This window comes from Hyalella azteca, unplaced genomic scaffold (assembly GCF_000764305.2).
Source record: "Hyalella azteca isolate HAZT.00-mixed unplaced genomic scaffold, Hazt_2.0.2 contig5545, whole genome shotgun sequence".
NCBI lineage: Eukaryota > Metazoa > Arthropoda > Malacostraca > Amphipoda > Hyalellidae > Hyalella > Hyalella azteca.
In genome coordinates, this window is record NW_025935731.1 from 282,589 (window position 1) to 296,011 (window position 13,423).

At 38.2% G+C, this 13,423-nt stretch overlaps 1 protein-coding gene across 2 annotated transcripts in view; it reads right to left on the reverse strand.

Annotated features, from left to right (window-relative positions):
• The window catches only part of LOC108671430, an 88,622-nt gene that overhangs the window by 6,742 nt on the left and 68,457 nt on the right, over nucleotides 1-13,423 (reverse strand). For both annotated transcript variants that reach the window (XM_047880545.1, XM_018158978.2), the window contains 2 exons: nucleotides 893-1,006; nucleotides 550-690 (listed from right to left, as the gene is read on the reverse strand). In XM_047880545.1, coding sequence (XP_047736501.1) covers nucleotides 550-690; nucleotides 893-1,006 — 255 coding nt within the window. The remainder of the gene's footprint in view (nucleotides 1-549; nucleotides 691-892; nucleotides 1,007-13,423) is intronic.

Consider the following 13,423-nt stretch of genomic DNA (forward strand, 5'->3'; position numbering starts at 1 on the left):
GTAAGTTTATAGTCGGATATATGACTTATTTAGCCTAGTTACCCGTTAACTGGAACAAAAAAAAAATTAGTCCATGCAATTTCATTTACAGTCATAGCTATCAACAGTACGTAATCTGAATATTCATGAATATTACCTATCAATATGTTCCTAATATTAGCGCGGGGCTAATTTGGTATACGATCACGATATCCCAGTTCTCATATTTTTTTCATGATTATCATTCAATAAGTAACCTGGACTCCGAACTTTTATTCAATAAGTAGCGAGACAACTTCTTCCCTTACGTGTTTCATTTCCCGGTACGAGTCACGGTTGTAGGTTTGGTCACGCGTATCAATTGATCTAGAAGGAGCATGATACAGCCAACCGTATGGCGAGAGTTATATCTAAACGGACTAGAGATACCGCGCGTTAGCACTCCAAAGTTTTACAAACAACGTAAACAAAATCGTTTGGCTGGATAAAATAGATGTTTGTAATCAGAGATACGGTGCAGGTGAATAGTGAGCAGGTCGCCTGTGCGCAGGTCAACAGTGAGCAGGTCACCTGTGCGCAGGTCATGTCGTGCGGCAGGCTGAGCGGCAGCTGCTTGACGGAGCCGCGGCCCAGCGACTCGCGCTTGCGCTGCGCAGAGAACAACCGCAACTCCCGGCGCTCCTCCTCCGACAGGCCGTTGCAGTAGCGCACCTGTTGGCATGTTAGCAACATGTTAGTGACATGCGAAAATAACAAACTATCGATTAACAATTTCAAGTGAATAAGAACTGTTAGCGTTATCAAGGCCAGGTATCCAGTTATAACGTTCATGAATACAGTTGTGCGCGGTGCGCACCAGCGTACGTCGGAATGACGTCTCGTAACTTCTACATCGCAGGGCAGCAGCAGTTACCTCGTTGTCGTGGGGCGGCAGTTGGTGCAGCAGTTGCTTGATTCTGTACTTCTCCCCCACAGAATTCACGTAAGGCACTTTGTCTTCAGGCAGCGCTGAGAAGTACAAATGAACCTGCAACAAAATGAAACATTGGAAACCATATTGCAACCTATTTACAAATATATGAGCAGAAATAATAATTAAAACAATAGAAAAATTAAATGCAATACTTTCCTTAATATTGAGGATTAATGATTCGTTAGAAGATATAACATTCTATTGGACGTTGTCGGCAACTGTATAGGTATATAAAATTCAAAAATACGGATACGTTGGTGTCAATAGAATAGGCACAAAAAATATTTCTCTCAGAAGGTGCTCGAGAAAAATTCGTTCACAATTACACACTAGGACAAAATTTTTCGTAATAAACGTACACGCTTGACGGCTATTTTCTTCATTTACGGTGTGATATACTAATTCAAAAGATGGTAATGCAGCGATAATTGAGAAAAACTAAGTTCCAACTTGTAAAGCTTGTATAATAACAACTGGACTCGCACGATCGATCAAAAAATATTAAAAGTCACCAGGCAATTGCATGAAAATTAACTTTCTTGGCCTTAATAAAGAACTAAACGCTGAATAACATCTTTTTAAAATTAAAATCTTAAATAATATGCTACTGCACGGACTCTCATATGGGACAGCATATGGCGTATATGCAAAAACAAAGCGGCTCGCATGATATTGAACAAAGAGTGTCCGCTTGTAATAAAGTCTTGCTTCAATAAGTCATGACCCTCTCGCTAGTTGCCTTCAGCTGTGCCTCCATGAGTGCCTATAAGTAAGTCAATATCCGTCGCTCTCATTGCCAATAACCCAGAAAATATCAGAGGGTGACGTGACAAATTTCATGTATGCAGACGTGGCCTGAAACTTCCAGCGATGACGCCAGCCTGCCAGCTGCACGTATTCAGCTCTGACGGGTAATTGCAACATGCAAGTTATGGCCATAACTTTGCTAGTAACTAACTCAGACAAAATGATTCATTCTCACTTTTGAGAGATAATTTCGAAGCTATAATCACCGCGATGACTTTACCAGTGTATTAAAAACAATAAATTTATATACTCCCACTTGAAACGGATAATTTCAACTGCACATCACGAAGATAACTTTGTTGCGATATGATATAAACAAAATAATTCGGATTTAGTACGAGCGGTGTATTAAATCCGATATATAGATTATAATATAATACATACACATGTCATGTAATACATATATATCTATTATAATATAGTATATTAATTATTTATATAATTAATAATACATGGTAAATAATACCATGGTAGAGTATAGAGAAATTCTGAAATGAAACTAAGGGAGAAATTTCTCCTTCTAAAAATGCAGGATATTCTTTCTAATTTCGGAGCTCGGCGCCGAATAAAAATGTATACCAACAGCTTAGTGATAATTAGCAATGAAAGAGATTCAGTATTAGGATGATTAGCTAGTTACATTAAATATTATTGAGTTACCGTTGGCATGATGCTGTGCATGTCGATGGTTCTATATATGTAAGGTCTCGTGATAGTTTGATCAGACATCGGAAAATATTGTCACTAGTGTAATTAGATTTAATGTCTAGACTTTACGTCATTAGATTTAGTAAAAGAAATGCTAGAAATCAAATAAAAATCTATATTGTTTTAAAAGTTAAGAAACGCACGAAGAGTAAAGAGATTGAACTCATGAAAATGCACAGTTTTATTTGACTAATTAAGAGTCAATATGTGACACGTTAGACTGAATAATATAACCCGAAAGCGCTGGGATGAAGCGTTACATTGACAAACTAAAGGTTACCGAGTACGCACTTGCACATGAGAATCGTTGTCAATAATTTCCAGGTAAATTGACAATTTAATCGAACAATTATATTTTATTTTATAACTTAATTATACAAAGGAATCAGTTGCAAATTTTATGAAAACAAACGCATAAAGAGTATTTAGAGCTCTATAGTTGCGGAATATTTTCTAATTTATTTTTGAACTCCTAGAGAAATGTGATGCTCAGCAGCTTCTAATATCGCGTTGAAAAGAATCTTGGATAGAGTCCAGAATTATTATTTAAATATTGAATCCTTTAAAAAATACAATAGGATGAAAAATGCGCCGTGGATGAGGTAGAAATTAAAAAAATGCTCTACTTTCAGAGTTCACATTCTTTCGACAGTTCATGTCACATTAGAGGGCCAAGGGGACGGCTCTATTTTTCAATAGGGGTTGAGTGCCGTTGACGATAAATTTTGTCAGCCGCTCCATTGAAGACAAATTTGCTGGAATGGCATCCCGGTTACTGACGACTCTGTGCGGACTTGTTGAACTAACGCAAACTTGTTGAATCTTTGCAAACAAGTTGAATTTCTTGAAGAATTGTGAAGAATGTATGCAGACTTTTTGGATTCGTGTAGACTTATTAACTTGATGCAGAATTCTCGAGTTCATGTGGACTTTTTGACTTCATGCAGACGGCTTCGGTTGGTGAAGACATGTTGACTTAATAATACTGACTACATATGAGTTTAAGCAGATTTTAAGTATCAAAACATACTTTTTGGCTTCTTGCAGAACTTTTTGACTTCTTCGCTCCTTAGACAGCCGTTTCTACAGACGTGTCCGATGATTAGATGATTTAGTTAAACTGCACCGAAGAGGCTGGATCTTGCCGCTATATAGATGATAACACAAGACGAACGCTCAGGCGTGTTCATGAGTTACATCCAATGGGAATGGGAATCTATTTCTGATAATAACATTAATTTAAAATTTGTATCACGAAAATATGAACTTCTTGGCCCCCATTTTGGAAAAATGAACCATGGTATTAACATTCATTACACAATTATAATCTAAAACATCAAACATTACCAAATTTTCCAATCAACTGTCCAAACTGAAATAAAAGTGAATTAGATTCTCTTTGAGAAACCAAAAGGCATGCGAATCCGTTTTCTTTGTATTGCAGAACAAATGAACAACGGAAAACTGTACAATTATTATGTTACCATCATACCATAATGTTATAATATGTTACCATAATTTGAAGTAACAAAATATATGAAAATCAAATATCATTTAACACAGCTGAATGTAACAAAGTGAATGCATTTAACACAGCTGAATGTTAAAAGTTAATGTATTTAATACAGCCGAATGTGGAAAACTTGATTGTTAAACCATATATTACAAGACAAGAGAGGAGGGAAGGATGAAGGGGAATAAGGGTAGCGTGGCCCTGGTGCTGTAAATTCCATGCAATTGGAAGAGGGGAAAACGATGACTTGGAGTCGTAAAAACGCCGTTAATTCTGCATGGCTGAACAATACAGGCACTGCGTCTGCGAATTCAATACTCAATATTAAAGCGTTTTCAAGGAGCAGTAAGTTTAACTTTTAAAACCTTACGTACCGCCCTTTAGCAAAAAAGAAATAGCCACTAAAAGGCTAATTTTTTGGGCGAAAAAAAGAGTAACTTTGTCTATTTGTCCTTATATAAAGGACCTTTAAAACGATTGTTTTAAAAATTATTAGTTAATGCAGGTTGCGTTTTGTAGCGGTCGTAAGTTAAACTCCTGGAACTTTTAATTACAGTCTTGAGGGCTGTTGATGGCAGAAAATAAATAAAATAATCGGCTTTCTTATTGACTTTTTATCATTATCACCAAATAACTCAAAATAATAGTTTACAAGCCACGAAATTAGTTGAGAAGTCCAACTAATATGAAAAAAGTACATGAATGTGAATGAGCTATACTTAATTATCTGAATTCAGAAGTCTACAGGTAATTAAATAATTCAATTAAGTCATTCAGTTAAGTAGTCATGCAGTGAATGACTACTTAAGTACTTCACTTCACCGTAGAAAGAAAAAGCACCTCTCATGCACCTAATTCCACCCTATAAGCTTCACTGACAATAATGAACAAAACTTTCGTCTGGAAGTTGCTAGAAAGCAGTGCTTTGAAGCTACATAATTATATAAGAAAAAACTAAACACAAAAATATTATTTTATTATTTATCCAACAAATGCAACTTGTTTTTCTGCAATTGAATATCAGGACTACAGAGGAGGCAAGCCACTTAATCCCGCCCTTAAAAATTCACCTCACGCACGACGCAACTGAAGCCCTCACTTCCCAACCCCTCAGTTCATTTCTCATTTCCCTCGTACCATTGGTAATGGACAGAAGAAGCCGAGTTTTTCTATGGATCTACGAAAAAATCTAATGGAAATCTTTCAAGTCCCTCGGGGTTACTGGAAAGCAATTTTTTGGAAGAAATTGACGTTCTTTGTCGGATGGAGAATGAGTGAAGTATGCAACACCGACAATCCGCGATAATGGAAAAAATTACAATGGTAAAATGTATAAAAAAATTAAACAAATATGTGAATCTATTAACTCACTGCGTTTATTTCAAAATAAATAAAGAAGGTTCATTTTCACGGCAGTCAAAAGTATCAAGAATAGCGGAAAAAATTATATTAACGATTCTAAAATTTCTGTTTGACTGAATGGCAAATTAGAGTTTTTATTTGTGCTGACTCCGAACAGCCGTTGCCAGCGGCAATAAATAAGTTGCCCCAGGTCTGCTCCTGAGACGACACGACATGTGCATTAACTTCTCCGAATTTATGGAAAGCAGCAGCGGGCGTGACTGAAGAACGCAGTAAAATGGAAGCGGGGGATGCCAGTGGAATGCACGGAATGGATGAGTAGCCCCTTCCGAAAATGCATTCCTGAGCTGTTAACAAACCGATTTTAATTGGTAATAGCTTGTAGCTAACCACTATTTCTCACTCTAAACCGTGGAATCAAATTAAATGAGCAACAATTAGCATGCATCAATTGTTTCATAATTGTCACCATTTGCATAGACTTCTGAATTAGGCGCTGAAACACATTTTATTTGCCCCCACCATTACCACCAGAAAATTTCATCTATTATCCCACGGGAGTAATTCATAATTAATGGTTGAATATCAGCCTAAAGTCAATTGTGCGACTGAACATTAAAGCTGAACCTGGCATTTCTAGCTGCGGCAGCTACCAGTGTTGAAAGCAATCTAAGTTTTGGTATAAAATCTCAACAACTTTTAATTCGCAAGTTTTCGGTATGAATGCATGCAGTAACTTCGCTCCCGACTGGACATCGTCACGATGATGAGAATCTTGGCCGGCTTATCGGAGGCCATTCATTTTAAGACGTTGGGACCTCGAAAAATCATGCAAGATTTTCAGCCCAGCGCAGCTGTTTGCTCGCGAGACGCAGAGTTCTGCAAAGTCAATTTTAGGCTTGAGCGACTCGCCGCCCAACCGCTCCTGACCGACGACGCTAAGTCAACCTGACCGCTGGACTGCCTCCAGTGCAAGAGTCTGACCAGTCCAGTGACTCAGTGCAAGTCTAAGCAGTCTAGTGACTCAGTGAAATAGTCTGAGCAGTCTAGTGATAGTGAAATAGTCTGAGCAGTCTAGTGATAGTGAAATAGTCTGAGCAGTCTAGTGCCTCAGTGCAAAACTCTGACCAGTCTTGTGACTCGGTGTAAAACATTGACAAATCTAGCAACCTAGTCTTAAAATTGCTCTGACTCATACGTATTTTTTTGTGAAAGAACGTTTTTTTAGTGAAAATATATCCAAAAATGACCTCATTAGCTTTAAATATCTTTCGAAAAGCCTCGCCTTGTAATTATTGGATATGGATTTTTGGGTGAAAATATGTAAATTGGAATAAATTCAAACAATACACATTGGATTTTTTCGTAAAATCTTTACGAACAAAGAGCATCTGCACTTTACATTCAGCTACCTACAATTTTAAGTGCCTTGATCTAAATACCGTTCACAACATCGAGTAACAATTCAGCCCGAGGTTCATTCCCAGACAATTATTAATGTCTACAAGTAATATATCAATTTTACACATAAATACTATACATATATCCGGACAGTGCTTCTTGCTCGTAAATCACGTTGAAGGAATTCATTGCCGTCCGATAGACAGCAGTTGACTTTTCTATAAACACTCATCTTACAGCGTTAACCTTTCATTAAAAATACACTCATCGTACACCGTTAACTCAATAAAAAAACACTTATCGTACACCGGCCGTTAACTCAATAAAAAACACTCATCGTACACCGGTAACTCAATAAAAAACACTCATCGTACACCGTTAACTCAATAAAAAACACTCATCGTACACAGTTAACTCAATAAAAAAATAAACATCGTACACCGTTAACTCAATAAAAAACATTCATCGTACACCGTTAACTCAATAAAAAACACTCATCGTACACCGTTAACTCAATAAAAACACTAATCGTACAGAGTTAACTCAATAAAAAACACTCACCATACACCTTTAACTCAATAAAAAATACGCATCGTACACCGTTAACTCAATAAAAAACGCTCATCGTGCAAGGTTAACGCAATAAAAAAAACACTCATCGTTCACCGTTAACTCAATAAAAAAACACTCATCTTACACCGTTAACTCAATAAAAACACTCATCTTACAACGGTTAATCAATAAAAAAACACTCATCGTACACCGTTAACTCAATAAAAACACTCATCGTACACCGGTAACCTCTCAATAAAAACGAAGATGGACGATCCAAATAAGCCGCACGAAGTCATAAATAAGAATCGCTAGACCGATCAAGGCGATCACGAGCAAATTCGTCTTCAATGATGCAGGCTGACAAAATTTATTGCAGAAGCCAGATGGAGCAGCGAGATTTGTGAACTGAAACAGAAGGTCTAACCTGAACTTGTAGGGCTAACCTGAACTGGTAGGGCTAACCTGAACTGACAGGGCTAACTTGAACTGGTAGGGCTAACCTGAACTTGTAGGGCTAACCTGAACTTGTTGGGCTAACCTGAACTGGTAGGGCTAACCTGAACTGGTAGGGCTAACCTGAACTTGTAGGGCTAACCTGACCTGTTAGGTCTAACCTGAACTGGTAGGGCTAACCTGAACTGGTAGGACTAACCTGAATTGGTAGGGCTAACCTGAACTGGTAGGACTAACCTGAACTGGTAGGGCTAACCTGAACCGGTATAGGGCTAACCTGAACTGGTAGGACTAACCTGAACTGGTAGGGCTAACCTGAACTGGTAGGACTAACCTGAACTGGTAGGGCTAACCTGAACTGGTAGGCTAACATGTACTTGTAGAAGATATAGTTCAGCTAAAACGGCTACTTGAAACAATACCTATGACCATCGAAATAACATGGCCACTTGAAATAATATGGCAATAATATGGCCATGGTTACGGCAGAAGACGTTTGCAATAATGGGTTGGGTGCGGCAGAAGTATATACCACTCTCCGGGATCGCACTGCGTATCAACGTTTTTCGGTAATGACATGAAGATAGAATATTGATTATAGGCTTCTCATTGTCAAGAGATAACAACCATTATTTGGTGTGAGATATTAGGAGAGGAGTTTGATATATTTTTAACATGGAATTTAGCTGAATGTTCATGGTATGTGAAAGTAATTTGTTGACGTTAGGATGCGAATTTTAGGCAATATTATTTATATAAGCAGCGTTTAATTTTGACTTTGAATTTTCTGGCCAAAAATTAAAATATAATTCTAGGCCATTTCGCAAAAAAAAACTGAAGAAAGTAAATGAATTCATTTTAAAGCATAGAAAAGGAAGCATACACATGAATTGCAGCAATTATTCAATTAGTAAGAACGAAATTCTGACCCGATATGTAAATTATTTGAGGTGGTTAAGTCTTATTGTTGTAAGGTTCACGGCATGTCAGTGCAGGCATGCGGCGTCCGGGAGGACAAAATGACCCATCGCAAGACCCTTACTGAGGGTTCCCACTCAGAGAAATGAGAGAGACATTGTCCAACTACTGATACACATTTTGTCCTCAAGTGGGTTATCCTGACCTAGTTTGGCTTTGGATAAGGGCGTGTCAGTGCTACATGCTCGTGTTTAAGTGAGAAAGTGCATCATTATTTGGACATTGACCCATTCATGGACGATCCAAATTAGCGAATATTTAGCGGCAGATATAGCATCTGCTGCTATATCTTATAATCTTGTATATATAACGATTTTATGTTTCCAGTAAATAAATAATAATTTTATTTTTACCATGACACGTTTTTAGAAGCTTAGCGATTATCCGATCAGTAAAACCTCAGTTAGTTCACGTAGGCCTAGCTAATTACTGGCATATAATTTTACAATGAAATGAAAATATTCAGAACCAACCTTCTCTTGCAGCAGCAGAGGAGACAGCGGACCTGAGCGGTTGTTCACATTGTTCACGGTAAGCTCCGCCCCCCAACCTACTTCTGCACTTCCACCCTCACGTAAATGAGGGTAAACACGAGCCTTTCTTCGTCGTATTTTCTTCTTCACACCAAATAATTGCCGTATGCCATCCATCGTTGCAGTTAATCTACGAACCACTTTGCCACACAACGAAGCTTGTAAAAAGAGTGACTAATCATTTCGTAACATTTTCAAGTCACTTGCGTTTTTTGCATATAAACTACAAAGATCTTGCGATGCGTTAGGGAATCTATGCTTTATATTTAAAGATATGGTAAAAATTATTTGAATAACCCAGGAGTAAAAGAAAACGTTTCACATGAAAATTATTCAACAGGAAAATATGAACGAAAGTCGGGTGTACGAATTCCAGACGAAGACTGAGTATGGGATTAATTTCTTACAACAACGGAATCAAATACCGAATATTCATATAAATATTGAGAGGAAAATGTGAAAAAATGTACAAATTTTTCTTTAAATTAACATCCACCAAAAAATATGTTCATTGCAATATCCAATACGTGATATCCATTCAAACTAAAACAAATCAGAGACCACCATAGTGGCAGATACGCGGAAGGGATCTTTTCTGCGGATCACAAAGAGATCCGCGGCAGAATCCCATGCACCCGCATGGCAGCGGATCAGTACGAGGATCAGCGACTCTGGGGGGCCTGATGAGTCATGAACGATCGGATGTCACAGACGATCTGGACGTGACACGTTATAAATGGCCTCAATTATAGCGCGCAGCGCATCAAAAACGATCGCTCAGTTCTTGCTTGCAATCAAAGGTGGTTCATAGGTGGCCGGCTGCCAAGTTACGGTTATTAAGTCGCGTAGTTTTATAGGGGAAAGACTCGACATATTTGCTTGCGTATAGTTTTATAGGGTAAAGACATAAGATATTTAGATATAGATGTAAGTTTAGGAGCAGAATTACAGTGAAAAAACAAAGGCGATAGCCACAAGGCGGCTAAATTGATAGGCTCTATATAGGGGCTGTATAGGGAAACTATTTATTCAACAATTCACTCACAAAGATGAAAAATTGTGGCTAACAAGGTGCCAAGCAATTAATCTTCATTAATTTCACCACAAACCTAATCTTGGACACGTCCGACAACTTAAAAAAGTTAATCTCCACAGAATAAAAAGTTCTGAAGTCCATGAAGGCAACGAGACTTGGTAAGCGCACTTAAAACTTTGCGTTGAGATGACGAGGTCGCGTTACTCTGACGACTTCAGAGCAGCAACTCTGACGACTTCAGAGCAGCAACTCTGACGGCTTCAGAGCAGCAACTCTGGCGACAGAGTGCGTAGACATAGACGCATTTATCCTTATTCAAAAACACGGCATCATTATATATGAGTTATGACTGATAGGCCGACGATTGCACGGTGTTGACTATTATATTATAATTAAAATACATTAAATTAAAATAAATTGAATTAAATTAAATTTTCGACCGATGGTCGGTCGGAAATTAACCGCTGCTGAAACAGCAGTAATTTTTGAGTTAATTATTTTCCACGTTCGATTATTTGTCACAATCTAATGAAATGAAATTCTGTTTCACAATTCAAACCCGAAAACTTGACACATTTTCAGACTCGAAAATCTCTAATTATCAACAAGCCAAAAAAATCTTCTTCTAATTAACACCGAATTTTGCAAATTGATAAGAAACAATAAATTTCAGGAGAGAACAGCGAGATACGGCTGATGCTGGGACGAGCGTTGGCAAGACTGAAGTAAAACTGTGGGACTTGAAGGTCTTGGAAGACTTGTGATCAAGACCCCCGATGGAAAAGCTTCAATTGGGACAGCCTTAGGGACAGCCCTCAGGGTGGGATTTCAGGGTCCCATATAATGAGCAGAAGATGGCCCTGTTGAGAGCCTATTTGAACGTTCCGGCCCATTGCTGGTATCTTTGCGATGGGTTACGAGTTATTAAGAAGCGTGAGGGTAGCAAGCACAACAATAAAGGAGATTGGCGAGGGGAGATGACAGAGGGTAGCGGAAAATAGAAGAGGGGAATATTCCAGAAATAAATGCTCCCTCAATATTAATGGCAAAATTACAGTAAACACGAGTAAAAGTTACCCTGACTGCAAAGCAAAACTTGCACAGAAACGCAATATTTTCAAGATTACTCCAATTTTCGAGAATAATAATAGATATTTGATATTATTACCATCGAAGTGATGGTAATAATATCTCCAATTCACTAGGAAAGAGATCTTAGGTTTTGCTTAAACCGTGATTTAATTCGTATAAAGTGACCCGTTTATAACGAAAATCAAGCAAGAATGTAAGGAAAATACATTTATAATCAACAATCTTCTACATTAGTTTCTCGGCAACGGCAGACAAGGCTAGCTCAGAAGGCCTATTGGCTTGATTGAGGACATTAAGATGGACTTAAAAATTTCAAATCCGGACACTAGTTTCATTAGCGGAACGAGCAATCACACTGAGAGCGTCCTACCCTCAACTTCACCCCAGCAGCAGTCAACAGTCCATTAATAATTCCTTCTCAACAAAGGAGGAGGAATTCCTCTACGAATTCCCCCTCAATAATTCCTTCTCTTAACGCGCTGTCTCTCACTCATAATCACACCTCAATTCCTAGTCTCAAGTGTTACTTAAATGTATTATTGAAGAAGAACTTGGAATATCAAGGACAGAAATTCATCCAATACGCGTGCATTACTGTATGTAATTACCTTGATTGATTATTTACTTAACTAATTGATATAAATAGTTAATCAAATTATAATTTAATAATAACTTATTAATTAGTATACAAATAACAAAATAATTTGCCGGAAAATTGAAATGTACACTCATATTTATCAGTAAAAATCTTCAATCGAACGAAAACTGCTTTCAATTTTACACAAAACGCCGATTTCAATTCTTGTAACGTGTAGTTTTTGAGTATGCACTATTATAATACCGCAGTTTGCCGTGCATATAATAACTTAAGACCCTGGTGAGCAGTTCAATGAATTCAGAATTAAGTTGTGATAAAGAATATTCTTACGAGGAAATTTTACCGCATCCAGCAGTTATTTGTAATGAATTGTATCAGGTAGTAGAATTTTCACGGTACTGCCATTGACAGCAAGGTGAATATTATTTATTCGGTACGTCAGGGGCGTACAGCATATATAATCTCATTACCGTAGACCCCTACACACCCCGGCACCGCAGACCCTACACACCTCAGCACCGCAGACCCTACACACACCCCGGCACCGCAGACCCCTACACACCCCGGCACCGCAGACCCTACACACCCCGGCACCGCAGACCCTACACACCCCGGCACCGCAGACCCTACACACCCCGGCACCGCAGACCCCTACACACCACGGCACCGCAGACCCTGCACACCCCGGCACCGCAGACCCTACACACCCCGGTATCAAAACCGTAATTATTTAACGAACAAAAACCTGCTCGTCAAAAGTGGCTGCTGCAGTCCAGGAGAAATCTCCCACTGCCAAGTATGCATAAATCATAACAAACAAATGGATTAATATCAGCGGCGTATCATCGGCCATCTTGCGGCCGTAGATAAAACGTAAATAATTTTCAATAGGGATTGCCTTCAGGTTCCGCTTGACATACTAAGGGAACGATACGAAAGTTCATATATATTGGCTACATACTGTTACACGTTCCTCTTAAGAGGGGTATTTCATAGCAGAAACAGAGTTACCAACAAAGTATAAAATTAAGGGTGCTCAATTTAATATAATAGGTAAAGTTTACGTAAAATTTGAACCTATGTATGCTTTACCCCAAAACCGATAGTTCGAATGGAATAGAATTTGAATATATGGAAAAGGTAGAAAGCTTGCACCTGAGGTGCAAGTTGGAGATATTGATAGAAAAAGTACAAGTAAGGTTAATTAAGTTGAAGATATGGAGCATGTGAAAATACTAAAGGTGAGGTCCAAGTGGAAAATATTGATACTCGGTGAAAATATTATAGAACAGTCGATGGAGGCGTTAGTATTTTCCATGATATATTTGTGAGTGGCTCCTGAAGACTGATGAATGAATAAACTAATTTTGAAAAGTATTCAGAAAACGTTGCAGCAGGAATTAATTTCTCGATGCTTTGCACTAATTTATATTAA